Source organism: Delphinapterus leucas, chromosome 2, assembly GCF_059928025.1.
Source record: "Delphinapterus leucas isolate spDelLeu-1000000601 "Yukka" chromosome 2, BTC_Dleu_Yukka2, whole genome shotgun sequence".
NCBI classification, from domain to species: Eukaryota; Metazoa; Chordata; class Mammalia; order Artiodactyla; family Monodontidae; genus Delphinapterus; species Delphinapterus leucas.
The window spans coordinates 122,153,357-122,178,267 of record NC_143130.1 but is presented as its reverse complement, the minus strand read 5'-3'; the positions used below and the strand labels follow the sequence as shown (position 1 = coordinate 122,178,267).

At 37.8% G+C, this 24,911-nt stretch overlaps 1 protein-coding gene and 1 long non-coding RNA gene across 6 annotated transcripts in view; one reads left to right on the top strand and one right to left on the bottom strand.

Annotated features, from left to right (window-relative positions):
- LOC115803645 (uncharacterized) overlaps nt 1-8,384 on the bottom strand; it is a 66,790-nt gene extending 58,406 nt beyond the window's left edge. For all 4 annotated transcript variants that reach the window (XR_016392170.1, XR_016392167.1, XR_016392169.1 and 1 more), the window contains exon 1: nt 8,260-8,384. This is a non-coding gene — a long non-coding RNA (uncharacterized LOC115803645). The remainder of the gene's footprint in view (nt 1-8,259) is intronic.
- A 209-nt stretch (nt 8,385-8,593) lies between these two features.
- The window catches only part of FBXO33 (F-box protein 33), a 31,394-nt gene continuing 15,076 nt past the window's right edge, over nt 8,594-24,911 (top strand). The window contains exon 1 of one of the 2 annotated variants that reach the window (XM_089907641.1): nt 8,594-9,358. In XM_089907641.1, coding sequence (XP_089763767.1) covers nt 8,751-9,358 — 608 coding nt within the window. In that variant the 5' untranslated portion in view covers nt 8,594-8,750. The remainder of the gene's footprint in view (nt 9,359-24,911) is intronic. The other variant, XM_022570669.3, reaches the window with a different exon arrangement.

Here is a 24,911-nt window from a genome sequence, read left to right as displayed (position 1 = left end):
TCTGGGGCTCTACAGTGGCCAGCAGATGCCTGGGACCTGTTTTATTATGCAAAGATTGGAAACTCCCAGAGTGCCAAGTAGAAACATTTAATACCTCTTAAGGCCTAGGCTCAGAACTGGTATACTGTCACTTCTGCCCAAGTTCTTCTGGCCAAAGCAAGTCGCAAGACCAAGGAGTAAACATCTGCTGAAAGTTACCTAATCTGTCACAATCCACTCTCTTGTACACAGAAGATTGTGACTGCTATGCAGTAAAAGCTGATTAATATAAGAACCAAGACATAAAAAAAGATTAAATTTTGCCATCTGGTACAACATGGATGGAACGTGAGGGTATTATGCCAAGTGAACAGGTCAGTCAGAGAAAGACAAATACTGTATGATTCCACTCACATGTGGAATATTTTAAAAATAACAAACAAAACAAAACAAAAAGCACACACACATAGATACAGAGAACAGACTGGTGGTTACCAGAGGTAAGCGGTGGTGGGGAGACAAAATGGATAAAGAGGATCAAGTGTATGGTGATGGATAGAAACCAGACTTTCGGTGTTAAGCACTTTGTTGTGCATAAAGTCGACAAATTATAATGCTGCACACATGAGATTTATGTAATGTTATAAACCAATGTTACATCAATAAATACACACACACACACACCAAGAGAAAAACGTAAAATTACAATTAACTATCAAATATTGGTAGGAATTTGGGGGAGGGAAGGGGAAGTAACTGAATTAAATCTTCATCTTTTATAAAAGGAAGGAAATAGTGTTTAATCAATCAAGGAGTGTAGGTAAAAGCATATAAAGTTACCTAAAGAGCAAACAACAAAATAGTTCAAATGTTTGTTTCTGGGGGCCGGCCTGACAATGGGAGGCAAGGAATGAAAAACTGTCGCTTTTCATCAAAAGTACTTTTGTACTACATTTTTTTGTTGCCATGTTCATGTAATGCTCTAAGAAAAAAAAGTAATGAATTTCTACTAGATGCTTCTTGCTTAAAGGCTAGATTTTAGAGAGAATATTCCTGTATATAAACTGAATACCATGGGGAAAAAAACCCTGTATCCTTCAAGTGAAGGGATATTTTGTTATATTTTCCTTGTGGGGCAAAAGCATATGAGTTCCCCCTTAATATTCAATATAAGTGAAGAAGTAGTTCACATTCTTAGAGAATGCAGTCAGGAGCTGATAAATTTTAATATTTAGAAATTTACTTAACATCACTTTGGCTTTAAAAAATTCTTAATATGGAAAAACTTACTTATAAAACTTGAGTTATCTGCTGTTACTCACAATATAAGGAATTGATATGAATACTACCCATTGAAAAGTATATAGGTACAACAAAATGAAGGTAGAAAGCAAACACTAATATATTATTTAAACAATAATTACAGACTACAGATAGAAAATACAGGTCATTCAGGTCAACAATTCTTTCCAACCACAGCAGACATCACAAATCAAACATGGCACTCTTCCCAGCAGAACAAGAGAACAATCTCAAATTCCAAAATCCTTCCCAACACAGTACTACTTAGCCTCCAAAACTGTTTAGAGTTGGCATATCAAGTGAAATTTTCTTGCCCTAGAGCAAAGCAACACTCCAATTAATGTTTGCTGTATGAAAATATTCACTTCATTTCACCTTTTTGGCACTTAAAAGGCTTAAGAGATTTTTCCAAAGGATTAAATATTAAATTCTGCAATTAGAACATTGTGGTAATTGACCATGAAGAATATATCTCTTCATGACAGTCTCATGGCTATTCAACTAGGATAACCTGGAAGTCTGATGAGTACTCCAGGAGTAAGGGAAGCCAAACAGACTGTCTGAACACTATTCAACAACTATTTAAAAGATCAGTTGACAGCTTAGGCCATTTCTGTTCTATACAGAGCTCTAGGCATCTCTGGATAAAAAGTTACTGAGCCATGGTATCTAGTAGATAGATTTCAGAGTGGTCGCTGGCTCACACCCTGTTCGGAACAAAGCTCCTTCCTCTCTTCATCCAAATCCCTACATCCATCTGTCCAAAGCATTCAGCACATTACTCCATTCTCCCAAATTCAGCTAACTGGACTAGGGCAGGACTCTTTACCTTAAAGCAGCCAATCAACAGGAATACCATCAACTTTTTTTGTTGCCTATCTCCCAAAAATAACCCAGTCAGATCCTCACAAGAATTTCAACAGGAGACAAAGAACAAATTTACAAATGATACTGGATACTTGAACTAGAAGACCATGTAGACTAGTAAGGGCCAGCAGTTGGGCCCTATGCAAAATGAAAAAGCAAAGGAAGCCTACTGAAAAGGAGAGACAGACTATGGAACAATTAGTTCCTGTTTTTAGTTCCCCATGTAGTCCCTGTGAGGATCAGGTGTGCTCTAATGCATGTGTATGGATGTCCTCAAAACTCCCTCAAGTAACCAGGAAAAAAGAAAAAAAAAATCCCCTCATTACTTAAGCTAGTTAAGAAACTAAAGGAATCCAGTTAAAGTGACTGCTTAGAGACAGTACCCTTGGAGTAACAGTCCTATTAGCCCCACTGTGGGATACTGCCTATATGTAATATAAGCTGTACAACTCAAACCAAGATCATTAAAATCAGCCAATTACTGATTTTGACCAGAAGTCAAGGAACACTATTGGCTGTATCAGCTGCATTAAAGATAGTGATATTCAGTTTTTAATAACAAAAGGTACCCCTAAAAACAACCATCCTCTTGAATAAAAGGCAAGAAAACAGTAATGCTATAAAATAGACATTCAAGTTAAACCTCTTTTTCTTTCTTTTTCTTTAAACTCTGAAAGGAATAAATGAAAAAAATAGCTCTGGGAGTGGACTTACAACACAGGAATTAGCTAGCAGGCCTAGCTCTTGGAACACAAAGTGGCCCCAGCCCACATGTATGAGAGCTCTTTGGTTAAAAAGTTGTAACCAGGCATCCTGCAGACTAATCTGGTTTTGTTTGAATCTGGTTTTGTTTGCCCACGGAATATTTTTAATGTGAAAGCTAGCAATCAGGACATTTCATCTTTTTAAAAATTAGTATTTTAGTTTCTCTTGAAAACTAGGAAATCTGGAAACACAGAGCCCAGTTTCCCACTGGGAAAAGCATCCTCTGGTAAGCCGCAGTCCTCCCCACTACCTATCATATTGCTTAGGACCCAATTCTTCTCTTATTGCTCCTGTCTCCTTTAGGATATGAGCTATCAATCCCTGCTTTATTGATATAGATCCTCCAGTTCACAAATTTGCACGACCAACTTGTGAGTGGCTTGCTTAAGATCAGTTCTGACATCAACAACATGGTGCAACTAGGAAAAAAAAACAACAGACTTGGTCCTTTGTCCTGCATCCAGCTCACCAGTGCAGACTTTCCCTACCCTAAAGACAAATGCCTTTCAATCCTTCATTTCTTTTTCCTGTAATATGACCTCACTAGGAACCATTCCAATCTGTCAGACAAGGGTGGAGAGAAAGAATCAAGTTCCCAGTTCTATTCTCCTAGGAGGCTCCTGTGCCTCTAAGTAACTTTATGGGTGCAGATAATAGATAATTGGAAGGACATCATCTCTACCTGCCGAAAGTGTCTGAAACTCACACCCTGCTCAGAAAAAAAAAACCATTCTTTCAAAAAATGTTTGAATTTAGTCAGTTTGCATGTCTATTGGTAGCCTTGAACATCTTTTCATGATGTAGCTAAAATAAAATCTGTATCACAGGTTTTTTTCTGTTATGAAATGTCAAGTGATTCAGCATAATAAAAGTTATATTTTTATAACTATTGTTTGGCAATGGAGAGAAAGTTACAGTAAAAATATATTTAATATCCTAATAACCAAACTGGAAAAAGCACTAAGCTTAGTATGTTAGAAAAGGAAGAAAATAAGAATATTGAATGTTTAATTTCTCTCCAGAAAAATACATTAACAGGAATTAAGGTATCTCTATAAAAGAATCAATCATAATAAACATAACAAGAAAAACGGAACGAACACTTGACCATCAACAGGCACGCATATCAACCCACCAGGGTACATATCCGTCTTGATGTTATACTCCTATCCACCATTCGTTGCCTGGGTTTCAAATCCAAATAAGCATGGGTAGTTGCTATAGTGACAATATGCCACTTTTGGAACCAGAAGCTTAGTACTACTGAGTACTTATGGGCTTCATAACGTCAGTACTTCCTCCCACACTTTGAATCATAGCTCAGACATTATAACTTCACAAAATGTGATTTCATTCTGTCCTTTAAAGAAGTCAATTTTGTTACTTTATCAAAAAGTTTACCAAAAATAATTTATAATTTACATAGTATAATAAACGTCAAGAGAAATAACCTAACTCACTTAACATGCTAAGAATATACATACTCAATAAGTACTTAATGGAATAATATTAAAGATGTTGGCTTAATAAAATAAATTGTATGCCATCATTGAAATGTACTGTGTTTTAACTGTAACTGAGCAAGATCATAACTTATTAATTCATGTCTTAGCTCATTGTTATTAATAGCAGTATTCCTACCATCCTTCATTTAATATGAAAATTAAATGAAGTTTTAAAAATTCAAAAACAACACTAAGAAGCTTAATTTTATTTTATAGCAGATTGATATAGAGGTCCTTCCTGACTTATAATGAGGTTATGTTCCAGTAAATCCATCATAAATTGAAAATGTCAAAAATGCATTTAATACACCTAACCTACCAAACATCATAGCTTAGCCTAACCTACCTTAAACACGCTCAGAACACATTAGTCTACAGTTGGCTAATCATCTAACACAAAGCCTCTTTTATAATAAAGTGTTGAATAGCTCATTTAATTTATTGTATACTGTTCTGAAGTGAAAAACAGAACAGTTTTTTAGTCTATTGGTTGTTTACCCTCAATATCATGGGAACAACTGGGAGCTGTAGCTCACTGCCACTCCCCAGCATCATGAGAGAGTATCTTACCACGTATCACTAGCTCGGGAAAAGATCAAAATTCTAAGTATGGTTTCTACTGAATGCATATTGGTTTTGCACCACTGTAAAGTTGAAAAATCATAAGTAGAACCATCTACTTTGGAGACTATCTGTATTTTTATTTCCTTTAGGAACTACTCCTAATACTTAAAGATTAATTATTAATGGTATCCAAGGAGAAGGTAGTTTGTTGCTAGTAAAACACTAACAATAAGGAAAAATATCGGTCTCAAATCAATCAGAGAAAATCTCCAAATCATCAAAGAGTCAGAGACTAGGAACCCTCATACATTGCTGTTAGGACTGGAAAATGATACAATCACTTTAGAAAACAGTTTGGAAGTTTCTCCAAAAGTTACACATAGAACTGTCAAGCAACCTATCATTTTCACTTCTAGGTATCTACCCAAGAGAAATGAAAACATATGTTCACAAAAGACTTAGACATGAATATTTACAGAAATGGTATTCATAATAGCCAAAAACTAGAAACCTAAATGTTAATCAGGGAATTCCCTGGTGGTCCAGTGGTTAGGACTTGCACTTTCATTGCCAGGGCCTCGGTTCAATCCCTGATCAGGGAACTAAGCACAGCCAAAAAAAAATAATAATAAATGTTAATCAACTGGTAAATAGACCAAAAATAAATAAATAAATAAAATGAAATTCTATTCAGCAATAAAAAGGAATGAATTAATGACACATGCTACATCATGGATGAACCTCAAAAATATTATGCTAAGTGAAAGAAGCCAGACACAAGAGATCATATATTGTATGATTCCATTTATATCAAATGTTCAGAAAAGGCAAATTTATAGAGATGGAAAGTGCATTAGTGGCTGCCTGGAGGAAGAAGTGAGGATTAGCTGTAAATGGATATGTGGAATCTTATTAAAGGGATGAAAATGTTCCAAAACCGATTTACAGTGTTGGTTGTATCATTTGATAAAATTACTAAATTGTTAAGGTGTATACTTGAAATGAATGAATTATATATCTCAGTAAAATAGGTTTTTTTTTAAAAAGTCAGAGAACACCAGAGTTGCAGGGAACCCTGCCAAAACTCTCTACTTATACAGATGAAGAAAGTGAGGCCTCAAAGGGTTAAGCAACTTGTTTTAATGTCACCCAGCTAGATCACGACAAAAGTAAAAAAGAAAAAAGACCAAAATCCAGCCTCACATTCCCACCCAGTCCAGTGTTACCTCTACTAAAAATGCTCAAGGAATTTTTTAAAAATTATAATAATAATTACATAGATTTCTTTGTGAAGAGTTCTAGAAGTATCAAAATCTGAGAACTGAAAAGAATGATTGATTAAAACATAACAAAAATGTTATGAGAATGTGATGTTCAGAAAAAATAAAAGCTAGAAAAACTCGTTTGTCACTCTTTGAAGCCATATAACTTACTTTAAAAACTGGTAATAAAATAAAAAGAATTAAGCATTTTTTTCTGCCTTTTCAATAGGAGCTGTATTTCAGGGTAACTAAATGTTGCCAGTTTGTGAAAGAAAGCTTCTCCTATACAGAAGAATGCAAATTAATAAATGTAGATGGAATGAAAGAATTAGAAATTATCATTTTGGAACCCATAATACAATTAAGATTCAGGCAAGAATTATCAATTATTGTTAAGGCCATTAAGTGAATGGTTGATGGAGAAGTTGGACATTTGTAAAAAATAACATCTCATAGATTTTGTTTTAAGGTTTAACAAAACACAGAACTTTATATGGAGGAAGATCAAAATTAACCTAATCAAGCCTTTAGCATTAATGTCCCGGTTTATTAGAAATTCAGGTACTAGAATAGTAAGCTAAACACCAAGAGAAAGTAGTCAAACAATTACAGAAAGGGAGATATTCTACAGGACAATAAGCCTCCTCTCTTTAGCTAATCAGAGAGACAAAAAAAAGAAAAAACTGTGTGTTGGGCGGTGACTATTCTAGATTAAAAGAAACTTGAAATACAAACAAAAACAAGTGTGGTCCTTAATCGGATCCTGGTTTGGACAAAACAGCTATAAAGAACATTTGGGAGATAACTAGATAAATTTGAAGATGGGTTATTAGATAACAGAAGTTATTTAAGTGTAATAATATTATTTTTGTTATATAGTAATATGCTTTTAGAGATGCATACTGAAGTACTTATAAGTGGGAGATCCAGATGTCCATGGTTCACTTCAAAATATTTCATGAGTTTAAAATATAAAAAATTTAAATCCAAGTCTCAACTTCCTAATTCACTGCTGTTTCTATTAGTGCTCATTCATAAAAATATAATAATAATTACATAGAAGAATCTCTTGCAGACAAGAGATTCAGAGAAGTGAGCTACCATGAAGGCTAGCTTTCTTCTTCTTTTTTCTACTGGTACCAAAATGAAGATAACACATCACTGGCAACGTGGTATGTGCAAGACACCAAAAGTCATCAAAGCAACATGAATGGAGAGTTTTGCCTTCAAAGAGCTAAAAATATCTAGTAGAACAGCTTATTGGAGTTAATCACTAGAAAACTAGGCTGTTCCAAGATCATAGTTAAGGCTTTGAAGCGGCAGCCTCACTGAAGCAATCCTCAATTATTACATAAAATCACTTACTCCTTTTCTGACTTCCCTGACCCTTACAATCAGTTAACTACTTCCCAAGTTGCGGTTTAGTTAAGATACACTCTTTCGAAAGTCCCTCTCTCAAATTAGGGGCGCCAAGCTAAAGAAAACCTTTACCCTAACAATCAGCTTCTTTACACCTAGGGCCTCAAAATCGGGAACTCGGAGCCTCCCTCAAACCGCGGAGAAGAGGCCGATTATCAACCAACAAACCTAACTCATTCGCCTTTTTTTCTCCTCTCCCTCTAAATCCAAAGGGTGGCGCTGTCCTCACTCCTTCCCCACACACCAGGTGTACGTGCAAGTCCACTTCGAGGTCCGAACAAGGAATGGGGGGTGTCCACTCGCGACCTCCGTCCGGCCTCCAGCCGCCCCTCACCCGCGCTTCTCCTCTACGCGACCCAGCCCCTCCGGGGAAGCCCGCGACTGCGCCCGCCCCCCATCCTTAGCGGCTCTCTCTCAGAAACTCCCAACAATACTCCGGGCAGGTGGAACGGCTGAGAAAGACCCAAGCCACCACTCTGGCTCTTGAGTCCTCAGCCCAGCAACAGAGAAACGTATAACGAGAAGCGTCACGAGCCCTTGCACCAACGCGAGTTCCGCCACCTCCACCGCCTGAGCGACCAAGTTAACCGACTTACAGACTTGACGGAACTCGGCGGCCTCTGTGAGACGGGAGGGGGCGCCCATCGCCGACACCACCAGCGCTTCCCGCCCCGCCCCGCCGGTCTGCCTGCCTGCGTCAGGGATCACATGCTGCGTCTCCCTCCCCTACCGTCAATCTGGCGCTCCCTTCTTCCGGAAGTCGCGCCCAGTCACGCAGGGCTCCTCCCACCACCGGTGACGTCAAACTCAGCTCCTACCACTGCTCTGCCTCCACCTCCAGGCGCGGGGAGGGCTGCCGTTTTCTTACAATAAATCCTGCCGTTTCCGGGCCCCTAACCAGTCCAAGCGAGGGTTTTGAAGTTCTTGAGTGTGCAGGCCTCGGATGCGCATGAGTAGAGGTTGAGAGGCCAGAGCCTGGCTATCTGGAGGCCACCCCCGCAGAGGCCATTACCCCTCTCCGCAACTTGTGCTGCACTTGGTTCCGCCGAGACCCACGACGGTTCCGCCCCCTTCTTCCTTGTCATTGATGTTGTTGTTCTTGTCAGTGCCGCAGCCCCGACCACCGGGAGCCCGAACCCGAGCCGGGGCCGCCCGGGTGGCGCGGTGGCGGCGGCAGCGGCTGCGGCTGCAGCAGCTGCGACGGCTGCGGGGGCTGCTCCGGGGACTGCGGGGGCGGCCGAGGACCGGCAGCCTGCGGCGGGGCCGAATGGCTCTGTGCGGACAAGCGGCAGGCGCCGCGTCGCTGCCCAGCGAGCTAATCGTGCACATCTTCTCCTTCCTGTCCGCTTCCGACCGGCTACGGGCCTCGGCCTCCTGTTCGCACTGGCGCGAGTGCCTCTTCTACCCGGCTCTCTGGCCCCAGCTCCGCATCTGCCTCCGCGTCTCGCCCTCGGAGCAGCCACGGCTCGAATTCCTCATGCGCAAGTGCGGCTGGTTTGTGCGAGAGCTGCGCGTTGAATTCGCCGCGGAGAATTACCTGAGCGGCGGAGGCGGCCCGGGCGATGGAGGCCGCGTCGACACCAGGACTGGCGGGGAAGAAGTCGAAGCCCTGCAGCTCTCAACCCGTTGGCTGGAAGTGCTACGCACCTACTTAGAGCTGGTGCTGTGCGTGCTGGTCAGCATCCGGAACAACAGGTAGGCTCTTCGCGGCCCCTGCGTTCAACCTTCTCTCCCCATTCCTCCTCTCCGGGACGCAGGGTCGCCTCCTTCCTCACACCTCGAAACAAATTCAGTGCGGATACGCCCCGCCCGCTTCAGCGTTGCTCGTTGCTCTTTTCAGTGACTGGGGGTGTCAGTTCTAATCCGGCGATTCCTTTGAGGTGGGAGGGCGTAATGGGACTCATAATACTTTATAAACAGTGAAGGACTTAGTGTTTATCAGACAGCACTCCTGGCGCCTTCCAGGCACTGTCTCATCCATCCTTTCGGTAGCAGTAGGATGGAGTTGACAGGCGCCGTCATTCTTCATTTTACAGATGGCAGAGCTGAAACTTGGAGGGTGAGGCCCAGAGTGAGTCTTGGGAGAAACAAACCATAATCCGTTTTTTTTTGTTTCTGAATCTATCCATTCAGAATAGTTCGTGGTGGAGGAAGGAGTAGGTATGCTACTGGTTTCTCATAGTTAAAAGACTCTCCTTGCAAAAAATCTTTGACAGCCATTTTCTTACCGGGAATAGTTTTGATTAACTAGGCCAGGCGCAAAGAGTAGGAGGAGTGTTTGTTAAAGGGATTGGGGAACAGCCTGATCATCAGGACTGGAAGTCCCTCCCCGTTTTACCTCCAGACTCAGCTTATCCCCAGTGATTCACCTAAAAGTAGCACAGTACAGCTTGGTGTTTGTGTGTGTTGGGGGAACTGGCCGGTGTCTGCAAAGAGCAAGCCCTAACGGTAGTGGTTTTGCATCAAGACTTTACTGTAATTCTGGGGCTAACTTCCTATGTTCTGGCCCATTGTCCTAATCAGTATTTTCCATTATTTATCTACCGCCCTCTCCAAAATCCTATTAATGTAGATTTTCTGTATCTGGATATTCTAACCAACCTTGCAATTAAACTATGAGGTAGAGGAAAGCTCAGAAGTTCAAAAATGGAGCAACTTAGCAATAATAGTTTAGCAGTTTGCAAGTACTTTCACATTCACTATCTTATTTGATCCTTTCAATGACCCTGTGAGTCAGTCGGGACAACTATTATTATCCCTATTTTATAGAAAGGAAACTGAAACAAGTGATGTGCACATTGTCATAGAGCATTGTTTTTCTCTAAGAGCAGTGTTCTTCCTTTTGGAATAAATACATTATGTTGAACAGGGTGGAGTGAAGGTCCTGGTTTAATGCTAGGTGAGATAGATATTCTTAATTCTGTGTTTGAATCACAAGGGTGGGAGATAAGCATATAGCTCCAAGTTGTATCTGGAGCATGGCTCCATCATTCCAGTGGGCTGTGTATTTCCCCAGCTTTTCACACCAAGCCATTTCATTTTATTACTTTGATTTTATGTGGCAAAAGAGGCTGTTCAAGGCTGTAAGTTGGTCTTGATCAGGTTGGAGACTCTTTGTCAGAGTTGAATGTATGGCTCGAGGCCCAACTGACCTAGAAGTTAGAAAGATTCAGTCAGGGAGGACTTACTACTGATGAGACCAATGTGGGGGTGTGGGGTGTGGTTTGAATCAGCAAGTATCAATTAGATTTTTCTTGAGATCAGATAGCAGTTCTGAGCAGCCATCTAAAAATGCGTGTCTTTTGTCCAAGTAAGAACAAGTCTTGCAAAGTGCCTGGTTCCTTTTAAGTGTTTTAATAACTGGATGGATAGGTTATATAGGCAAAATAGTGGTACACCACATCAACATTTGACATTGTTCTTTACATTTCCAAGTTAAATTTACAGTGGTTTTTCTTTATGATTTCTACCATTTTGTAGGTAGAAATGGGGGATATGAAACCTACCAAGTCACAAGCTTTATGTTTCCAGGCTTTGTGTTGAATTTCTTTAAACAATTCATACAATTCAGACTGTTATTTTGTTGTATTCAGTTATTTTCATGTCTTTAAAGAAAAGAACTAAAACCATAACCTTGAATTGTGGGAACTTTTCAAGGGTACTATTCTGAGAGGATAATTGGCATTTTGTTTTGCTTGATTCCTGGGTTTCATATACACACGTACTCTCAAGAGTGACTATAGCCACCTTACCAATATCTTAGGTGTTGGGAACAACTGATGAGTATCAAAGAGGTACAAAAATGCCTCGCAGAGGGTAAAATACAGTCCTCTACCTTCAGAGCTCACTTCTCCACAGGGGGCTAGGATACCTACCTTCTTGATCAACAGTAAGAGCAGAAATAAAATAAGTACTCATTCAACTGTATTAGAGGTTAAATCGGCTGAGTTTCTTCTATAATTGTTCTACAGGAAATTGTACTTAGAAGTTCAAAACAACAAATTTAAATATGCATTTTTAGGATTTAACCTGTCAAGTTGAGTACTGCCTATTAAAATGCTGTATTTCAGACTCCTTAGGAAAAATGAGACTTCATGGACAATAAGATTTATGATAATAATAGCTAATAGACTCAGTCACTAAAAATACTTATTCTTAAACAGTAGGCATAGGTACATTGTCATCATCTGGTTTATGCTTTCCTGGACTATATAAATATTTTGCATAAACCTTTTTTGGATGAAATACTATTTGGGGGGCAGTACTTTTTTAAAAGATGCAGGCTAGAGAGATTTTGTATAAGGGTGATTTTCTTGTTACAACTCTAACTACATGTATCTAGATTGACCAATTTTATGACTGCCTGCTATATCCCCTCTTAGTAGTAGAAGGTCTATTAATAATTCTTAGATTTGTTTTGCTGATTTGGCACCTGCAGTGACGGAGAGTCTTACCTTTGTATTGTTTTTTCAACATCAGTCTACTAAGACCCAACAGCTGATAAGGCAATTTAAAAATACATCTTAAAATAGATTAAAAGTTATTTGGACATTTCATATTACTACCTAAGAAGGTAGGAAATGTCTTGAAGGTATTATCTCCAGCAACCCTGAGCCTTATTTTTCTTGAAATACTTTTCCCCATCATGGGGTAATAAACACATGTGATAATAACATTTCACTTTTGAGAGCTTACTTTTATTATTTGCTTTAAAAAGCCCATTTACAGAATATGTATACTAAAACATATTGGGATTCTGACCCGTCCTCGCGCCCCAAGAAATGGTTGCCTTTAGAGAAGAGATACCATACCCAACAGACTCCTTACCTTAAAACTGACAAATTTAAAGTGGCTCCATGGGGACAGCTTCAAGGTCATTGAGAAGGAAGGAGACTAACCTGCTGAAGAAACTAATCTCCTCTGAGGGCTGCTGAGAGGAATTAGGGCTCTCTTTAGTCTATAGGTCCATTCTTACCATGACTGAGAACTGATAGAGGATAGGAAGATAAAACTCAACAAAAGATTGTCAAAGTAAAATATTTTTTGTGTTAAAAGAAGCTGTTGAGCAGCTTTTGAATGAAGGGATTAAATTATTTCCATTTTAATGTGTTAGTTCTGAGGCAGCCTTGAAAGAGTTCACCCAGTTTGATCAATTTATGTATGACCTAAGATGATAGTTATAAAAAAGTCTGGTTTTTTTCCCTCCAAATATTGAGAGCTTACTATGCGCCAAAGCAGTAAAGACAAGCTCCCTGTTTCCATGGATTCAACATTCCAGAGGGAAAAGATAGGCAGAAACAAGTAAACAAAGATTATTTCGGTTGTGAAAGTAAAAGAAAATCTGAAAATAAAAGAGGACTATGTAATAGTGACTAGGTGGCAAAATGAGATAGAGTGGTGAGGGAAAAACCTCTTCTGAAAAGGACATTTGAGCTGCAGCCTGAATGACAAGAGTCACCTATCTGAAGATCTGAGAAAATAGCATTCCAAGCAGAAAAAAACAGTACCAACGCCTTAGGCCAGACAAATTTTGGGCCTGTTGGAGCACTAGGAAAGAAAGTATGGCAGGACCATGTGAAGGGTGAAAAGTGGTGTCACAGTGAGCTCTAAGTTGCAGCAGGAGGAAGGAATGGTGCTGGTTAGGTGGGCTTGTGGAATAAAGTTTGGACTATATCCTAAGAATAGAAGAAGTCATTGAAAAAATTTTAAGGACGAGCATAAGGTGATCTAATTTGCATTTTAAGACAACCACTCTGGTTGCTGTGTAATGAATGAATTTTAAGAATGAACAGAGAGGAAGCAGGGAGACTAAAGGGAAGCTGTTGCAATAATCTAGGCAAGAGATGATGGTAGCCTGGAGTATGGTGGAGGAAAAGAAGATTTTAAAAAGTGAATGGATTTGGAATATATTTTGGAAGTAGAGCCAAGAAGACTTGCTGCTGGGATGTAGATAGAGGAAGGGAAGAATCAAATATTTTTCATCATTTCTCTGTAAAACGCACTCAGTTTTGTTGTCCTTAGTACTGTTAAAATTATCTTTTAATAATATGTTAAATAACAATTTTAAATGTCAGTCTTATTTAAATAAACCTTTTTTTAATAACATCTGGGATTTGAGGATGATGATAATTCTTAGATGGTAATTGAGTAAGTGAATTTGTAAAGCAAATTATGGGAAATTACTTTTAATTAATGGATCCTAAGAAAGCTAATAAGGAATACTATTATAGGCCCGTGACTGATTTCTGGAATCTCTAAAGCTGTGCCACTAGCCACATATAGCTATTTAAATTTTAATTACTTGAATAAAATTAAAGATTCAGTTAGTTGTACTTGCCACATTTCAAGTGCTCCATAGCCATATGTGGCTAGTGGCTGCCATTTTGGACAGCATAGAATAGAGCATTTCCAGCATGGCAGAAAGTTCTGTTGGACAGCACTTCTCTAAAGTGTTTGTTTTCTTTGTTTGATTTGGCTGTGGTCATTCATTAACGTTTCTGAGAGGAGGAAATATGTTATCAAAAAGTGTTATGTGACTGTAAACACATTTGATATTGAACATAGACTAAGAAAATTAGAAGTGATCTGAAAGAATTTCATGCAATGCTGTAGATTATTTTAGGTTTTTTCAGTTTAGAAAAGGAAAAAATTGCATTCTGTGAGCTCCTTTACATCACTGAGAAAGACTTCAACCGTTTTAAGTGCATCTTTTTAAAGTACCAATTTCTTATATTATTCTCCTTTTCCGTAGTTAATTAAACTTAGCTGTATTAACTCTAATTTAAGGTGGCTGTGTTTCACATTTTTACACTGATACTACTTATTACATCAAATAAATAACTTTGGATCCCCTGAAATGAAAGGAAACATACTAGAGTTTCTGCCACGGATAAAGTTTGCCAATTCTGAACCACAGAAGAGACAAAAGGTCTTCATGACCAAGACATCAGAAGCCTTTGGGTCTCAGTTGTACTAAACAGTCCAATAGAAATCCCAGAGAAAGATGAAGAGTGTTCAGCACTCTGCAGTTAGACCTTGGGGAATCTTTCTTAAGCTCATAGGATGTTAATATTGTTTTCAAAGAATAGTCCAATCTAACACATTGAATCTATATGTTGTAGGTTTTTGTAAAAGGCTGTCAGAAATTGTGTTGGTTGTTTGATTCACAGGGAAATTCTTACACTAGAAAGAGAATAAGATATCTCTTTTCAGTGATTTTTTAAAAAATTTTTATTGGAGTTTAGTTGATTTACAATGTTGTGTTAGTTTTAGGTATACAGCAAAGTGAATCAGTTGTACATATATCCACTCTTTTTTAGATTCTTTTTCCCATATAGGCCATTACAGAATATTGAGTAGAGTTCCCTGTGCTATACAGTAGGTCCTTATTAGTTATCTATTTTACTGAATATATATAGTAGTGTGTATATGTCAATCCCAGTCTTCCAATTTATCCCTGCCCCCCCAATCCCCTGGTAACCATAAGTTTGTTTTCTACATCTGTAACTCTATATCTGTTTTGTAGATAAGTTCATTTGTACCCTTTTTTTAGATTCCATTATATAAGCAATATCATATGAAATTTATATATATATATAGAAGTGGTGTGTGTTTTTTTATTTTTTAAATTTTTTTATTGAAGTATAGTTGGTTTATAAAAGGTGTGCAGCAAAGTGATTTACTTGTATATTTTTTCAGATTATTTTCCGTTATAGGTTTTTACAAGATATTGAATATAGTTCCTTGTGCTGTACAGTAAATCCTTGTTGCCTATCTATTTTATGTATAGTAGTTTGTATCTGTTAATCCCATACGCCTAATTTATCCCTCCCCGGTATGCGGGCCTCTCACTGTTGTGGCCTCTCCTGTTGCGGAGCACAGGCTCTGGACGCGCAGGCTCAGCGGCCATGGCTCACGGGCCCAGCCACTCCGCGGCATGTGGGATCTTCCCGGACTGGAGCACGAACCCGTGTCCCCTGCACTGGCAGGCGGACTCTCAACCACTGTGCCACCAGGGAAGCCCTGTTTCTGTTTTATATATAGATACATTTGTATTATTTTTTAGATTCCACATGTAAGTGATAACATATAATATTTGTCTTTCTCTGTCTGAATTACTTAGTATAATATTCTCTAGGTCCATCCATGTTGCTGCAAATGGCAATATTTCATTCTTTTCTATGGATGAGTAATAGTCCATTGTGTATGTATGCCACATCTTCTTAAACCAATCATCTGTTGATGGGCACTTGGGTTGTTTCCATGTCTTGGCTTTTATAAATAGTGCTGCTATGAACATTGGGGTGCTTGTATCTTTTCAAATTGGAGTTTTCACTTTTCCAGACATATGCCTAAGAGTGAGATTGCTGGATCATATGGTAGATCTATTTTTAGTTTTTTTTTTTTTTTTTTTTTGTGGTACGTGGGCCTCTCACTGTTGTGGCCTCTCCCGTTGCGGAGCACAGGCTCTGGACGCGCAGGCTCAGCGGCCATAGCTCACGGGCCTAGCTGCTCCACGGCATGTGGGATCTTCCCGGACCGGGGCGCGAACCCATGTCCCCTGCATCGGCAGGCGGACTCTCAACCACTGCGCCACCAGGGAAGCCCCTATTTTTAGTTTTTTAAGGAACCTCCCATACTGTTCTCCATAGTGGCTGTACCAATTTACATTCCCACCAACAGGGCAGGAGGGTTCCCTTTTCTCCATACCCTCTCCAGCATTTATTGTTTGTAGACTTTTTGATGATGGCCATTCTGACTGGTGTGAGGTGGTATCTTATTGTAGTTTTGATTTGCATTTCCCTAATAATTAGTGATGTTGAACATCTTTTCATGTGCCTCTTGGCCATCTGGATGTCTTCTTAGGTCTAAGAAGACCTCTACCGAACTGTCTGTTTAGGTCTTCTGCCCATTTTTTGATTGGGTTGTTTGGTTTTTTTGATATTGAGTTGTATGAGCTGTTTGTATACTTTGGAGATTAACCCCTTGTCAGTCACATCGTTTACAAATATTTTCTCCCATTCCACAGGTTGTCTTTTGGTTTTGTTTATGGTTTCCTTTGCTGTGCAAACGCTTTTAAGTTTGATTAGGTCCCATTTGTTTATTTTCACTTTTATTTCTTTGCCTTGGGAGACTGATCTGAGAAAATATTGCTACAGTTTATGTCTGAGAATATTTTGCCACAGTTTATGTCTGAGAATATTTTGCCTATGTTCTCTTCTAAGAGTTATATGGTGTTATGTCTTATACTTATGTCTTTAAACCATTTTGAGTTTATTTTTGTGTATGGTGTGAGGGAGTTTTCTAACTTCACTGATTTACATGTAGCTGTCCAGCTTTCCCAACACCACTTGTTGAAGAGTCTATCTTTTCTCCACTGTATATTCTTGCCTTCTTTGTCGTAGATTAATTGACCATAGGTGCGTGGGTTTATTTCTGGGCTCTCTATTCTGTTCCATTGATCTATATGTCTGTTTTCGTGTCACTACCATTGTGTTTTGATTACTGTAGCTTTGTGGTATTGTCTGAAGTCTGGAAGGGTTATCCCTCCAGCTTTGTTCTGTTTCCTCAGGATTGCTTTGGCAATTCTGGGTCTTCTGTAGTTCCATAAAAATTTTAGGATTATTTGTTCTAGTTCTGTGAAAAATGTCATGGGTATTTTGATAAGAATCACATTAAATCTGTAGATTGCTTTGGATAGTGTCGCCATTTTAACAATATTAAGTCTTCCAACCCAAGAGCATGAGATACCTTTCCATTTCTTTTAAGCAACTTCAGTTTCCTTTATCAATGTTTTGTAGTTTTCAGTGTATAAGTCTTTCACCTCCTTGATTAGGCTTATTCCTAGATTTTTTTTTTGTCACAATTTTAAATGGGATTTTTTTTACTTTCTCTTTCTGATATTTAATTGTGTAAAGGAATGTAACAGATTTCTGTAAATTAATCTTGTATCCTGCTACCTTGATGAATTCACTTATTCTAATAGTTCTTGTATGGAGACTTTAGGGTTCTCTATGTAGAGTATCTTATCACCTGCAAATAGTGACAGTTTTACCTCTTCTCTTCCAGTTTGGATACCTTTTGTTTCTTTTTCCTGTCTGACTTCTGTCACTAAGACTTCTAGTACAATATTAAATAGAAATGGTGAGAGTGGGCATCCTTGTCTTATTCTTGAATTTAGTGGAAAGGCTTTCAGCTTTTCACTGTCGAGTATTATGTTGGCTGTGGGTTTGTTGTAAATGGCATTTATTATGTTGAGATAAGTTCCCTGTATACCCATTTTGGTGAGAGTTTTTATCATGAATGTGTGTTGAATTTTGTCAAATGCTTTTTCTGCATCTATTGAGATGATCATGTAGTTTTTGTCTTTCCTTTTGCTAATGTGGTGTATCACGTTGATAGATGTGCATACATTGAACCATCCTTGTGACCCTGGAATGAATCCAACTTGATCATGGTGTATGATCCTTTTTATGTGTTGTTGGATTTCGTTTGCTAATCTTTTTTTGAGAATTTTTGCATCTATATTCATCAAAGATACAGGCCTGTAATCTTTTTTAGTAGTGTCTTTGTTTGGTTTTGGTATCAGGGTGATGGTGGCTTCATAGAATGAACTTGGGAGTGTTCCCTCCTCTTCAATCTTGTGAAATAGTTTGAGAAGGACAGGTATAAGTTCTTATTTGTATGTTTGGTAGAGTTCTCCAGTGAAGCTGTCTGGTCCTGGACTTTTGTTTGCAGGGAGTTTTTTTTTTATTACAGGTTCTGTGTTCACTTTTAGTGACCAGTCTGTTCAAATTATGTTTCTTCTTGGCTCAATTTTGGCGGGCTCTGTGTTTCTAGAAACTTACCCATTTCTTCTAGGTTGTCCAATTTTTTAAGTTGTATGTTTTTCATACAACTTAAGTATGTATATTAATATACTATGTGTATAAAAACTATGGTTGAAAAGATAAGTGCAAATCATAGGTCTTGAGAAGAGAATTTTCACTTTTCTGAGCAAATATGTTATTTTAGAGGTATTCCTAGTATATAATGTACCTGAAAACTGATCTACACTATAAATCCATGATGTGTGAGGTATAGATAAAAAGCCCCTAGTTTTTGTCATGAATTAAGGTAAATAAACTATTCAACATATTTGTTGAATGCCAGGCCTTGTTCTAGTGACTGGGGATACAGCATTAATTAAAAAGCTGTGCCATCATAGAGCTTATTCTAGTGGGAAAACAAGACAAATAAAATATATAGTATTACAGTTGGTAATACATGCTATGACACAAAATGAACCAGTGAAGGGAGATGGGAATGGTGGAGGTGGGAGGGAGGGTTGCTGTATAAAATGGGGAATTTAAGGAAGGTCTTAACTGCTGAAGTAGTATTTGAAGGAAGGGAGGGACTAAGCCATGTGTGTGTCTCTCTCTGGAAAGTGATTCCTGGGAGAAGTAGCAGTAAGTGGAGGAGTGGCTCTGCAGTGGGACTATGACTGGCATGGTTAAGTAAAACAGCATAGAACCAATGAGATGTAGAAAAGGTCAGCCAAGTAAGAGGGAGAGGTGATATGGAAATCAGTAGGCCTTTATTGGGCTTTTATAAAGACTTTGACTCTAACTGACATGAGGAGCCATGAAAGGGTTTTGTGACAAGGAGTGACATGACCTAATAGTTCAAAAGGAATATTCTAGCTGCTGTTTTGGGAATAGTTTGTAGCAGGACAAGGGTAGAAGCAATGAGCTGGTTATGAGGCTATTGCAGTAACCCAGACAAGACATGATGGTGGCATGGACCAGGGTGGGAGCAGTGGAAGTGATAAGTAGTCTGATTATTTATTTTTATCTGGAGGCCTTCTAGAAGTAGAATGTAAGTATGAAAAATTAGATACAATTGTTCAGCTAACATTACAGTGCTCTTTTAATTGCTACTCCCTAAATATATCTATAAAGATATTTCCTTTGGCTGTTTTTATTCATTTTGTTTTCCTTTTGTGTTTAAAAAAAAAAGAAGAAGAAAAGGAAAAAAAGGAAATACCTAGGCTTTGGACACAGTTTATTTTCTGAAAGCATGGCTTATCTTTGATATTTAGCTCCTTTACCACCGAATACTTTCAAGCAGGGCCTGGTTCATATAGGCCTACCTAAATTAGAACCAGTTTGTTGAATTTCCTCAGAAACTTCTTGGCCTTCCTTACTGCAGTCATTTGGATTTTTTTTTTTTTCTCCTCTTCTCCTCCCTCACTTTCCTGCTTCATGTGAACCCATTACTCCTTGGAATTTGCCTAAGTCTGGCCCACATATGGGCTGTGGGTTCAAGATGGTAGGACTAAGTGGAAAAGAATAAGTAAGTGGTACTCTGCACAAGGCTTCTTCCCTTCCTTTGTCCCAAATCACTGGTCTTATCACTGTTAATGCTACGTCAGGTAAATCTGTTTTTCTGTCGAGAAACTCATCATGTGTACTCTTCTATTACGTCTCTTAAGTGGACAAGGAAAAAGCAGGAAACAGGGGCCACACTTGAGCTACCTTTTAACCTGGTTTGTTACTCAGATGTTGCTGGTAACTTCCAAAAAGAATCTCATTCTTAGAAACCTCAAAAAAGCAACATTGGTTCAAGGCAAAGAAGAAAGGCTTCACCTGAGGCAAGAGACTTTGAGCTTATGTATCTTAGATTCACCTTCTCAAGCCACACACCTTCTCCGTAACAAAGTCCTAGTAGAGTCACCACCATGTTCGTGGGGCAGGGTAAGGTCCAATCATATTGCCAGTACTGCAGAGAGCTGAGTGGATGTGTTCTTGATGGTCCTTAAAATCCTAAACTAGTTCTCCCAGAGAAACAGCAGTACTGAACAACCAACCATATGAGGTAGGCAGCAGTATTATCTCTATTTTAAGGATGGTGAAACTGAGACACAGAGTAGTTAAGTGAGCTTGCCATTTACACAATTAGAGAAATGACTGCCTTTTTTTTCTAATTTTTTAGTGAAATTCTTGAACACATGCAAAAACTAGACAAAGAACCTATCATCCAGATTCAGTATTTAAAGATTTTTGCCACGTTTGCTTTCTTTTATCTGTACTGAAGTATTTGAAAGGAAATCCAAGATATAGATGTCATTTTATACTGCACACTTCAATACAAAATTCTGAAAATTATGGACATTTTTATATATAACCACAGTGGCATTAATAGACTTAACAAAGTTGTCGATAATTCTTTAGTCTCACCTGATTTTTTTTTAGTCTTTTTAAAACCTTTATTTCCACTCCAAGAGTCTAAACTCATAGACATTTGTAATTTAATCACAGTAACTTTTCATGTAATTGGCACACAATACATATTTTGACAACTGAATGAGCAAAGAGTAGGAGAGCAGTCTGTAGACTAAGTTTCTAAATTATAAGTACTTAACAATCTGACTTCACTCTGAATCTGAAACTGATGACTTTTAAAAATAGGATTAAAGAAGAATGCAATTAGGTTGAAGAAATTCATTCTCTTTTTGCAATAGTATTAGAAAGATTGATTATCAAACACTTTATGATTTTGTGCTCTTTCACAGCACATCTTAGGATTTGCAAAGGGACTATTAAGTAGGTTGTATCCTATTAATATTACCATAGGAACAGAGCTAAGTTGATTTGAAGAATTAAGATGAAAGAAAATATTTCTAACCAACTGAACTGTTTTCCCAGTATGTTTTTGTTACCTGCCTTTTGAGCAAAGGCATGTTGTGGACATTGTGCAGGAAAGAACTCAGTATTGTATACCTGGAACTAAAACAGAGATCTTCCAGACAGTCTCCTTATATTAACTTGTTAAATTTTACTAACATGCAGGGCGTTAATTTTTTTTTTAAGATTTTGATGTGAATTAAGCTTTTATGAAGGTGAAAGCTATGTAAAGCTAATCTAAAGTAAAAATTCACCAGAGGTAATTCTAGTAAAATGTGAAACATCCTTTTACAAAATTGGAATAATAATATATATGTGGTTTTGAATAAACCTTTAGCCAGACTCATCAAGAAAAATCTCAAACAACCTAAACTTACACCCAAAGAAACTAGAAAAAGAAGAAAAAACAAAACCTAAAGTTAGTAAAAGGAAATAAATAATAAAGGTCAGAGCAGAAATAAATGAAATAGAGACTGAAAAAACAATATAAAAGATCAATGAAACTAAGAGCTGGTTCTTTGAAAAGATAAATAAAATTGATAAACCTTTAGCCAGACTCAGCAAGAAAAAAGAGAGAGGGCCCAAATGAATAAAATCAGAAATGGAAAAGAAGTTACAACCAAACACTACAGAAATACAAGGATCCTAAGAGATTACTACAAACAACTATACACCAACAAAGTGGACAAGCTAGAAGAAAAGGACAAATTCCTATATATGTGAACTCTCCCAAGACTGAACCAGGAAGAAATAGAAAATATGAACAGACCAATGACTAGTAGTGAAACTGAATTTCATTTTTTTAAAAAACAGCCAAATAAACAAAAGTCCAGGACCAGATGGCTTCACAGGTGAATTCTACCAAATGTTTAGAAAAGAGTTAACACCTATGCTCTCAAACTGTTCCAAAAAGTTGCAGAGGAAGGAACACTTCCAAACCCATTCTATGAGGGCAGCAGCATCCTGATACCAAAGTCAGAAAAAGACACCACCCTGATACCAAAACCAGAAAATGACACCACAAGAAAAGAAAATTACAGGCAACAGTAATTTTCAAATTTCTGTGTTGATCACTGATCAACATAGATGCAAAAGTCCACAACAAAATATTAGAAAACTGAATTCAGCAATACATTAAAAGGATCATACACCATGATCAAGTGGGATTTATCCTAGGGATGCAAGAATGGTTCATTATCCATATATCAATCAATGTGATACAACGCATTAACAAATTGAAGAATAAAAATCGTGTGATCATCTCAATAGATGCAGAAAATGCTTTTGACAAAATTTAACATCCACTTATGGTAAAAAACTCTCCACAAAGTGGGTATAGAAGGAACAAAGTAAAGGCCATATATGACAAGCCCACAGCTTATCATCAGACAGTGAAAAGCTGAAAGCATTTCCTCTAAGATCAGGAATAAGACAAGGATGCCCACTTTCACCACTTTTATTCAGCATAATATTCAAAGTCCTAGCCACAGCAGTCAGACAAGAAAAATAAATGAAAGGAATCTAACCTGGGAAAGAAGAAGTAAAACTGGCACTGTTTGCAGATGACATGATACTATATATAGAAAATCCTAAAGACACCACCAAAACCTATTAGAACTCATCAATGAATTCAGTAAAGTTACAGGATACAAAATTAATGTGTAGAAATATGTTACTTTTTTATATACCAACAATGAACTACCAGCAAGTGAAATTAAGAGAACAATCCCATTTACCATCACATCAGAAAAAATGAAATAACTGGGAATAAATCTAACTAAGGAGGTGAAAGACCTGTATTCCAAAAACTATAAGACATTGATGAAAAACATTGAAAAATGACACAAAGAGAAAAATATACCATGCTCATAGATTGGAAGAATCAGTATTGTTACCATGCTACCCAAAGCAATTTACAGATTCAGTGCAATCATTATCAAAATACCAATTACATTTTTCACAGAACTAGAATAAATAGTTCTAAAATTTGTATGGAAACACAAAAGACACCGAATAGCCAAGGCATTCTTGAGAAAGAAGAACAAAGCTGGAAGTATCACACTCTTTGATTTCAAACTATACTACAAAGCTACAGTACTCAAAACAGTATGGTACTGGCACAAAAACAGACACATAGATCAATGGAACAAAACAGAAAGCTCAGAAATGAGCCCACACTTATATGATCAACTAACCCACAACAAAGAAGCTAAGAATATACAATGGGAAGATGTATAAAGGCAGCCTTTTCAGTGTTGGGAAAACTGGACAGCAACATGCAAAAGAATCAAACTGAACTATTTTTTCACACCATATACGAAAGTAAACTGAAAATGGATTAAAGACTTAACTGTAAGACCTGAAACCATAAAAAGTCTAGAAGAAAACATAGGCAGTATGCTCTTTGATATCAATCTTAGCAATATTTTTTTGCATATGTTTCCTCAGGCAAGGGAAACAAAAGCAGAAATAAACAAATGGGACTACATCAAACTAAAAAGCTTTTGCACAGTGAAGGAAACTATCAACAAAACAAAAAGGCTGCCAACTAAATAGGAGAAGATATTCACAAATGAGATATCCCATATGGGGTTAATATCCAAAATATACAAAGAATTCATAAAACTCAACATCAGAAAAACAAAAAACCCAATTATAAAATGGGCAGAGGAGCAGAACAGACATTTTTCCAAAGAAGACGTACAGATGACCAACAGGTACATGAAAAATGTTCAGCGTCACTAATCATCTGGTAAATGCAAATCAAAACCACAATGAGATATTACCTCACACTTGTCAAAATGGCTCTTATCAAAAAGGCAACAATAACAAGTATTGGCAAGGATATGGAGAAAAGGGAACCCTCCATGCACTGTCGGTGGGATTGTAAATTGATGGGGCCACTATGGAAAACAGTATGGAGGTTCCTCAAAAAATTAAAAATAGAAGTATGATATGATCCAGCAATTTCATTCCTGGGTAACATGGTAAAGAAAAAAATTTTAAGGGTATCGTATATATGTTGTATACATACATATGTGTGTATATATGACAACTTATTTTAAAGTTTATAAGAAGAAGCAAAAGATCTAGAATAGCCAAGACACTATTGAAGAAGAAGAACAAAGTCAGAGGACTGAGACTACCTGACTTGAAGACTTACTGTAAACTATACTAATCAAGACTGTGGAATTGATGAAAGTCTAGATAAATAGGTGGAACAGAATAGAAAGCCCAGAAATAGACACACATAAAGTCAACTCATCTTTGACAAAGGAGCAAAGGCAATATAATAGACAAATATAGTCTTTTCAACAAATAGTGTTGGAACAACTGGACATCCACATTGGGGGGATAAAAGAGAATCAAGACACAGACTTTATATGTTTCACGATAATTAGCTCAACTTAGGATCACAGACCTAAGTGTAAAACACAAAACAACTCCTAGAAGATAACAGGAGAAAACTTAGATGATCTAGGGTTTGGTGATAACTTTTTTGATACAATATCAAAGGGATGATCCATGAAAAGAAGAATTGATAAGCTGGACTTCATTAAAATTAAAAATTTCAGTCTGTGAAA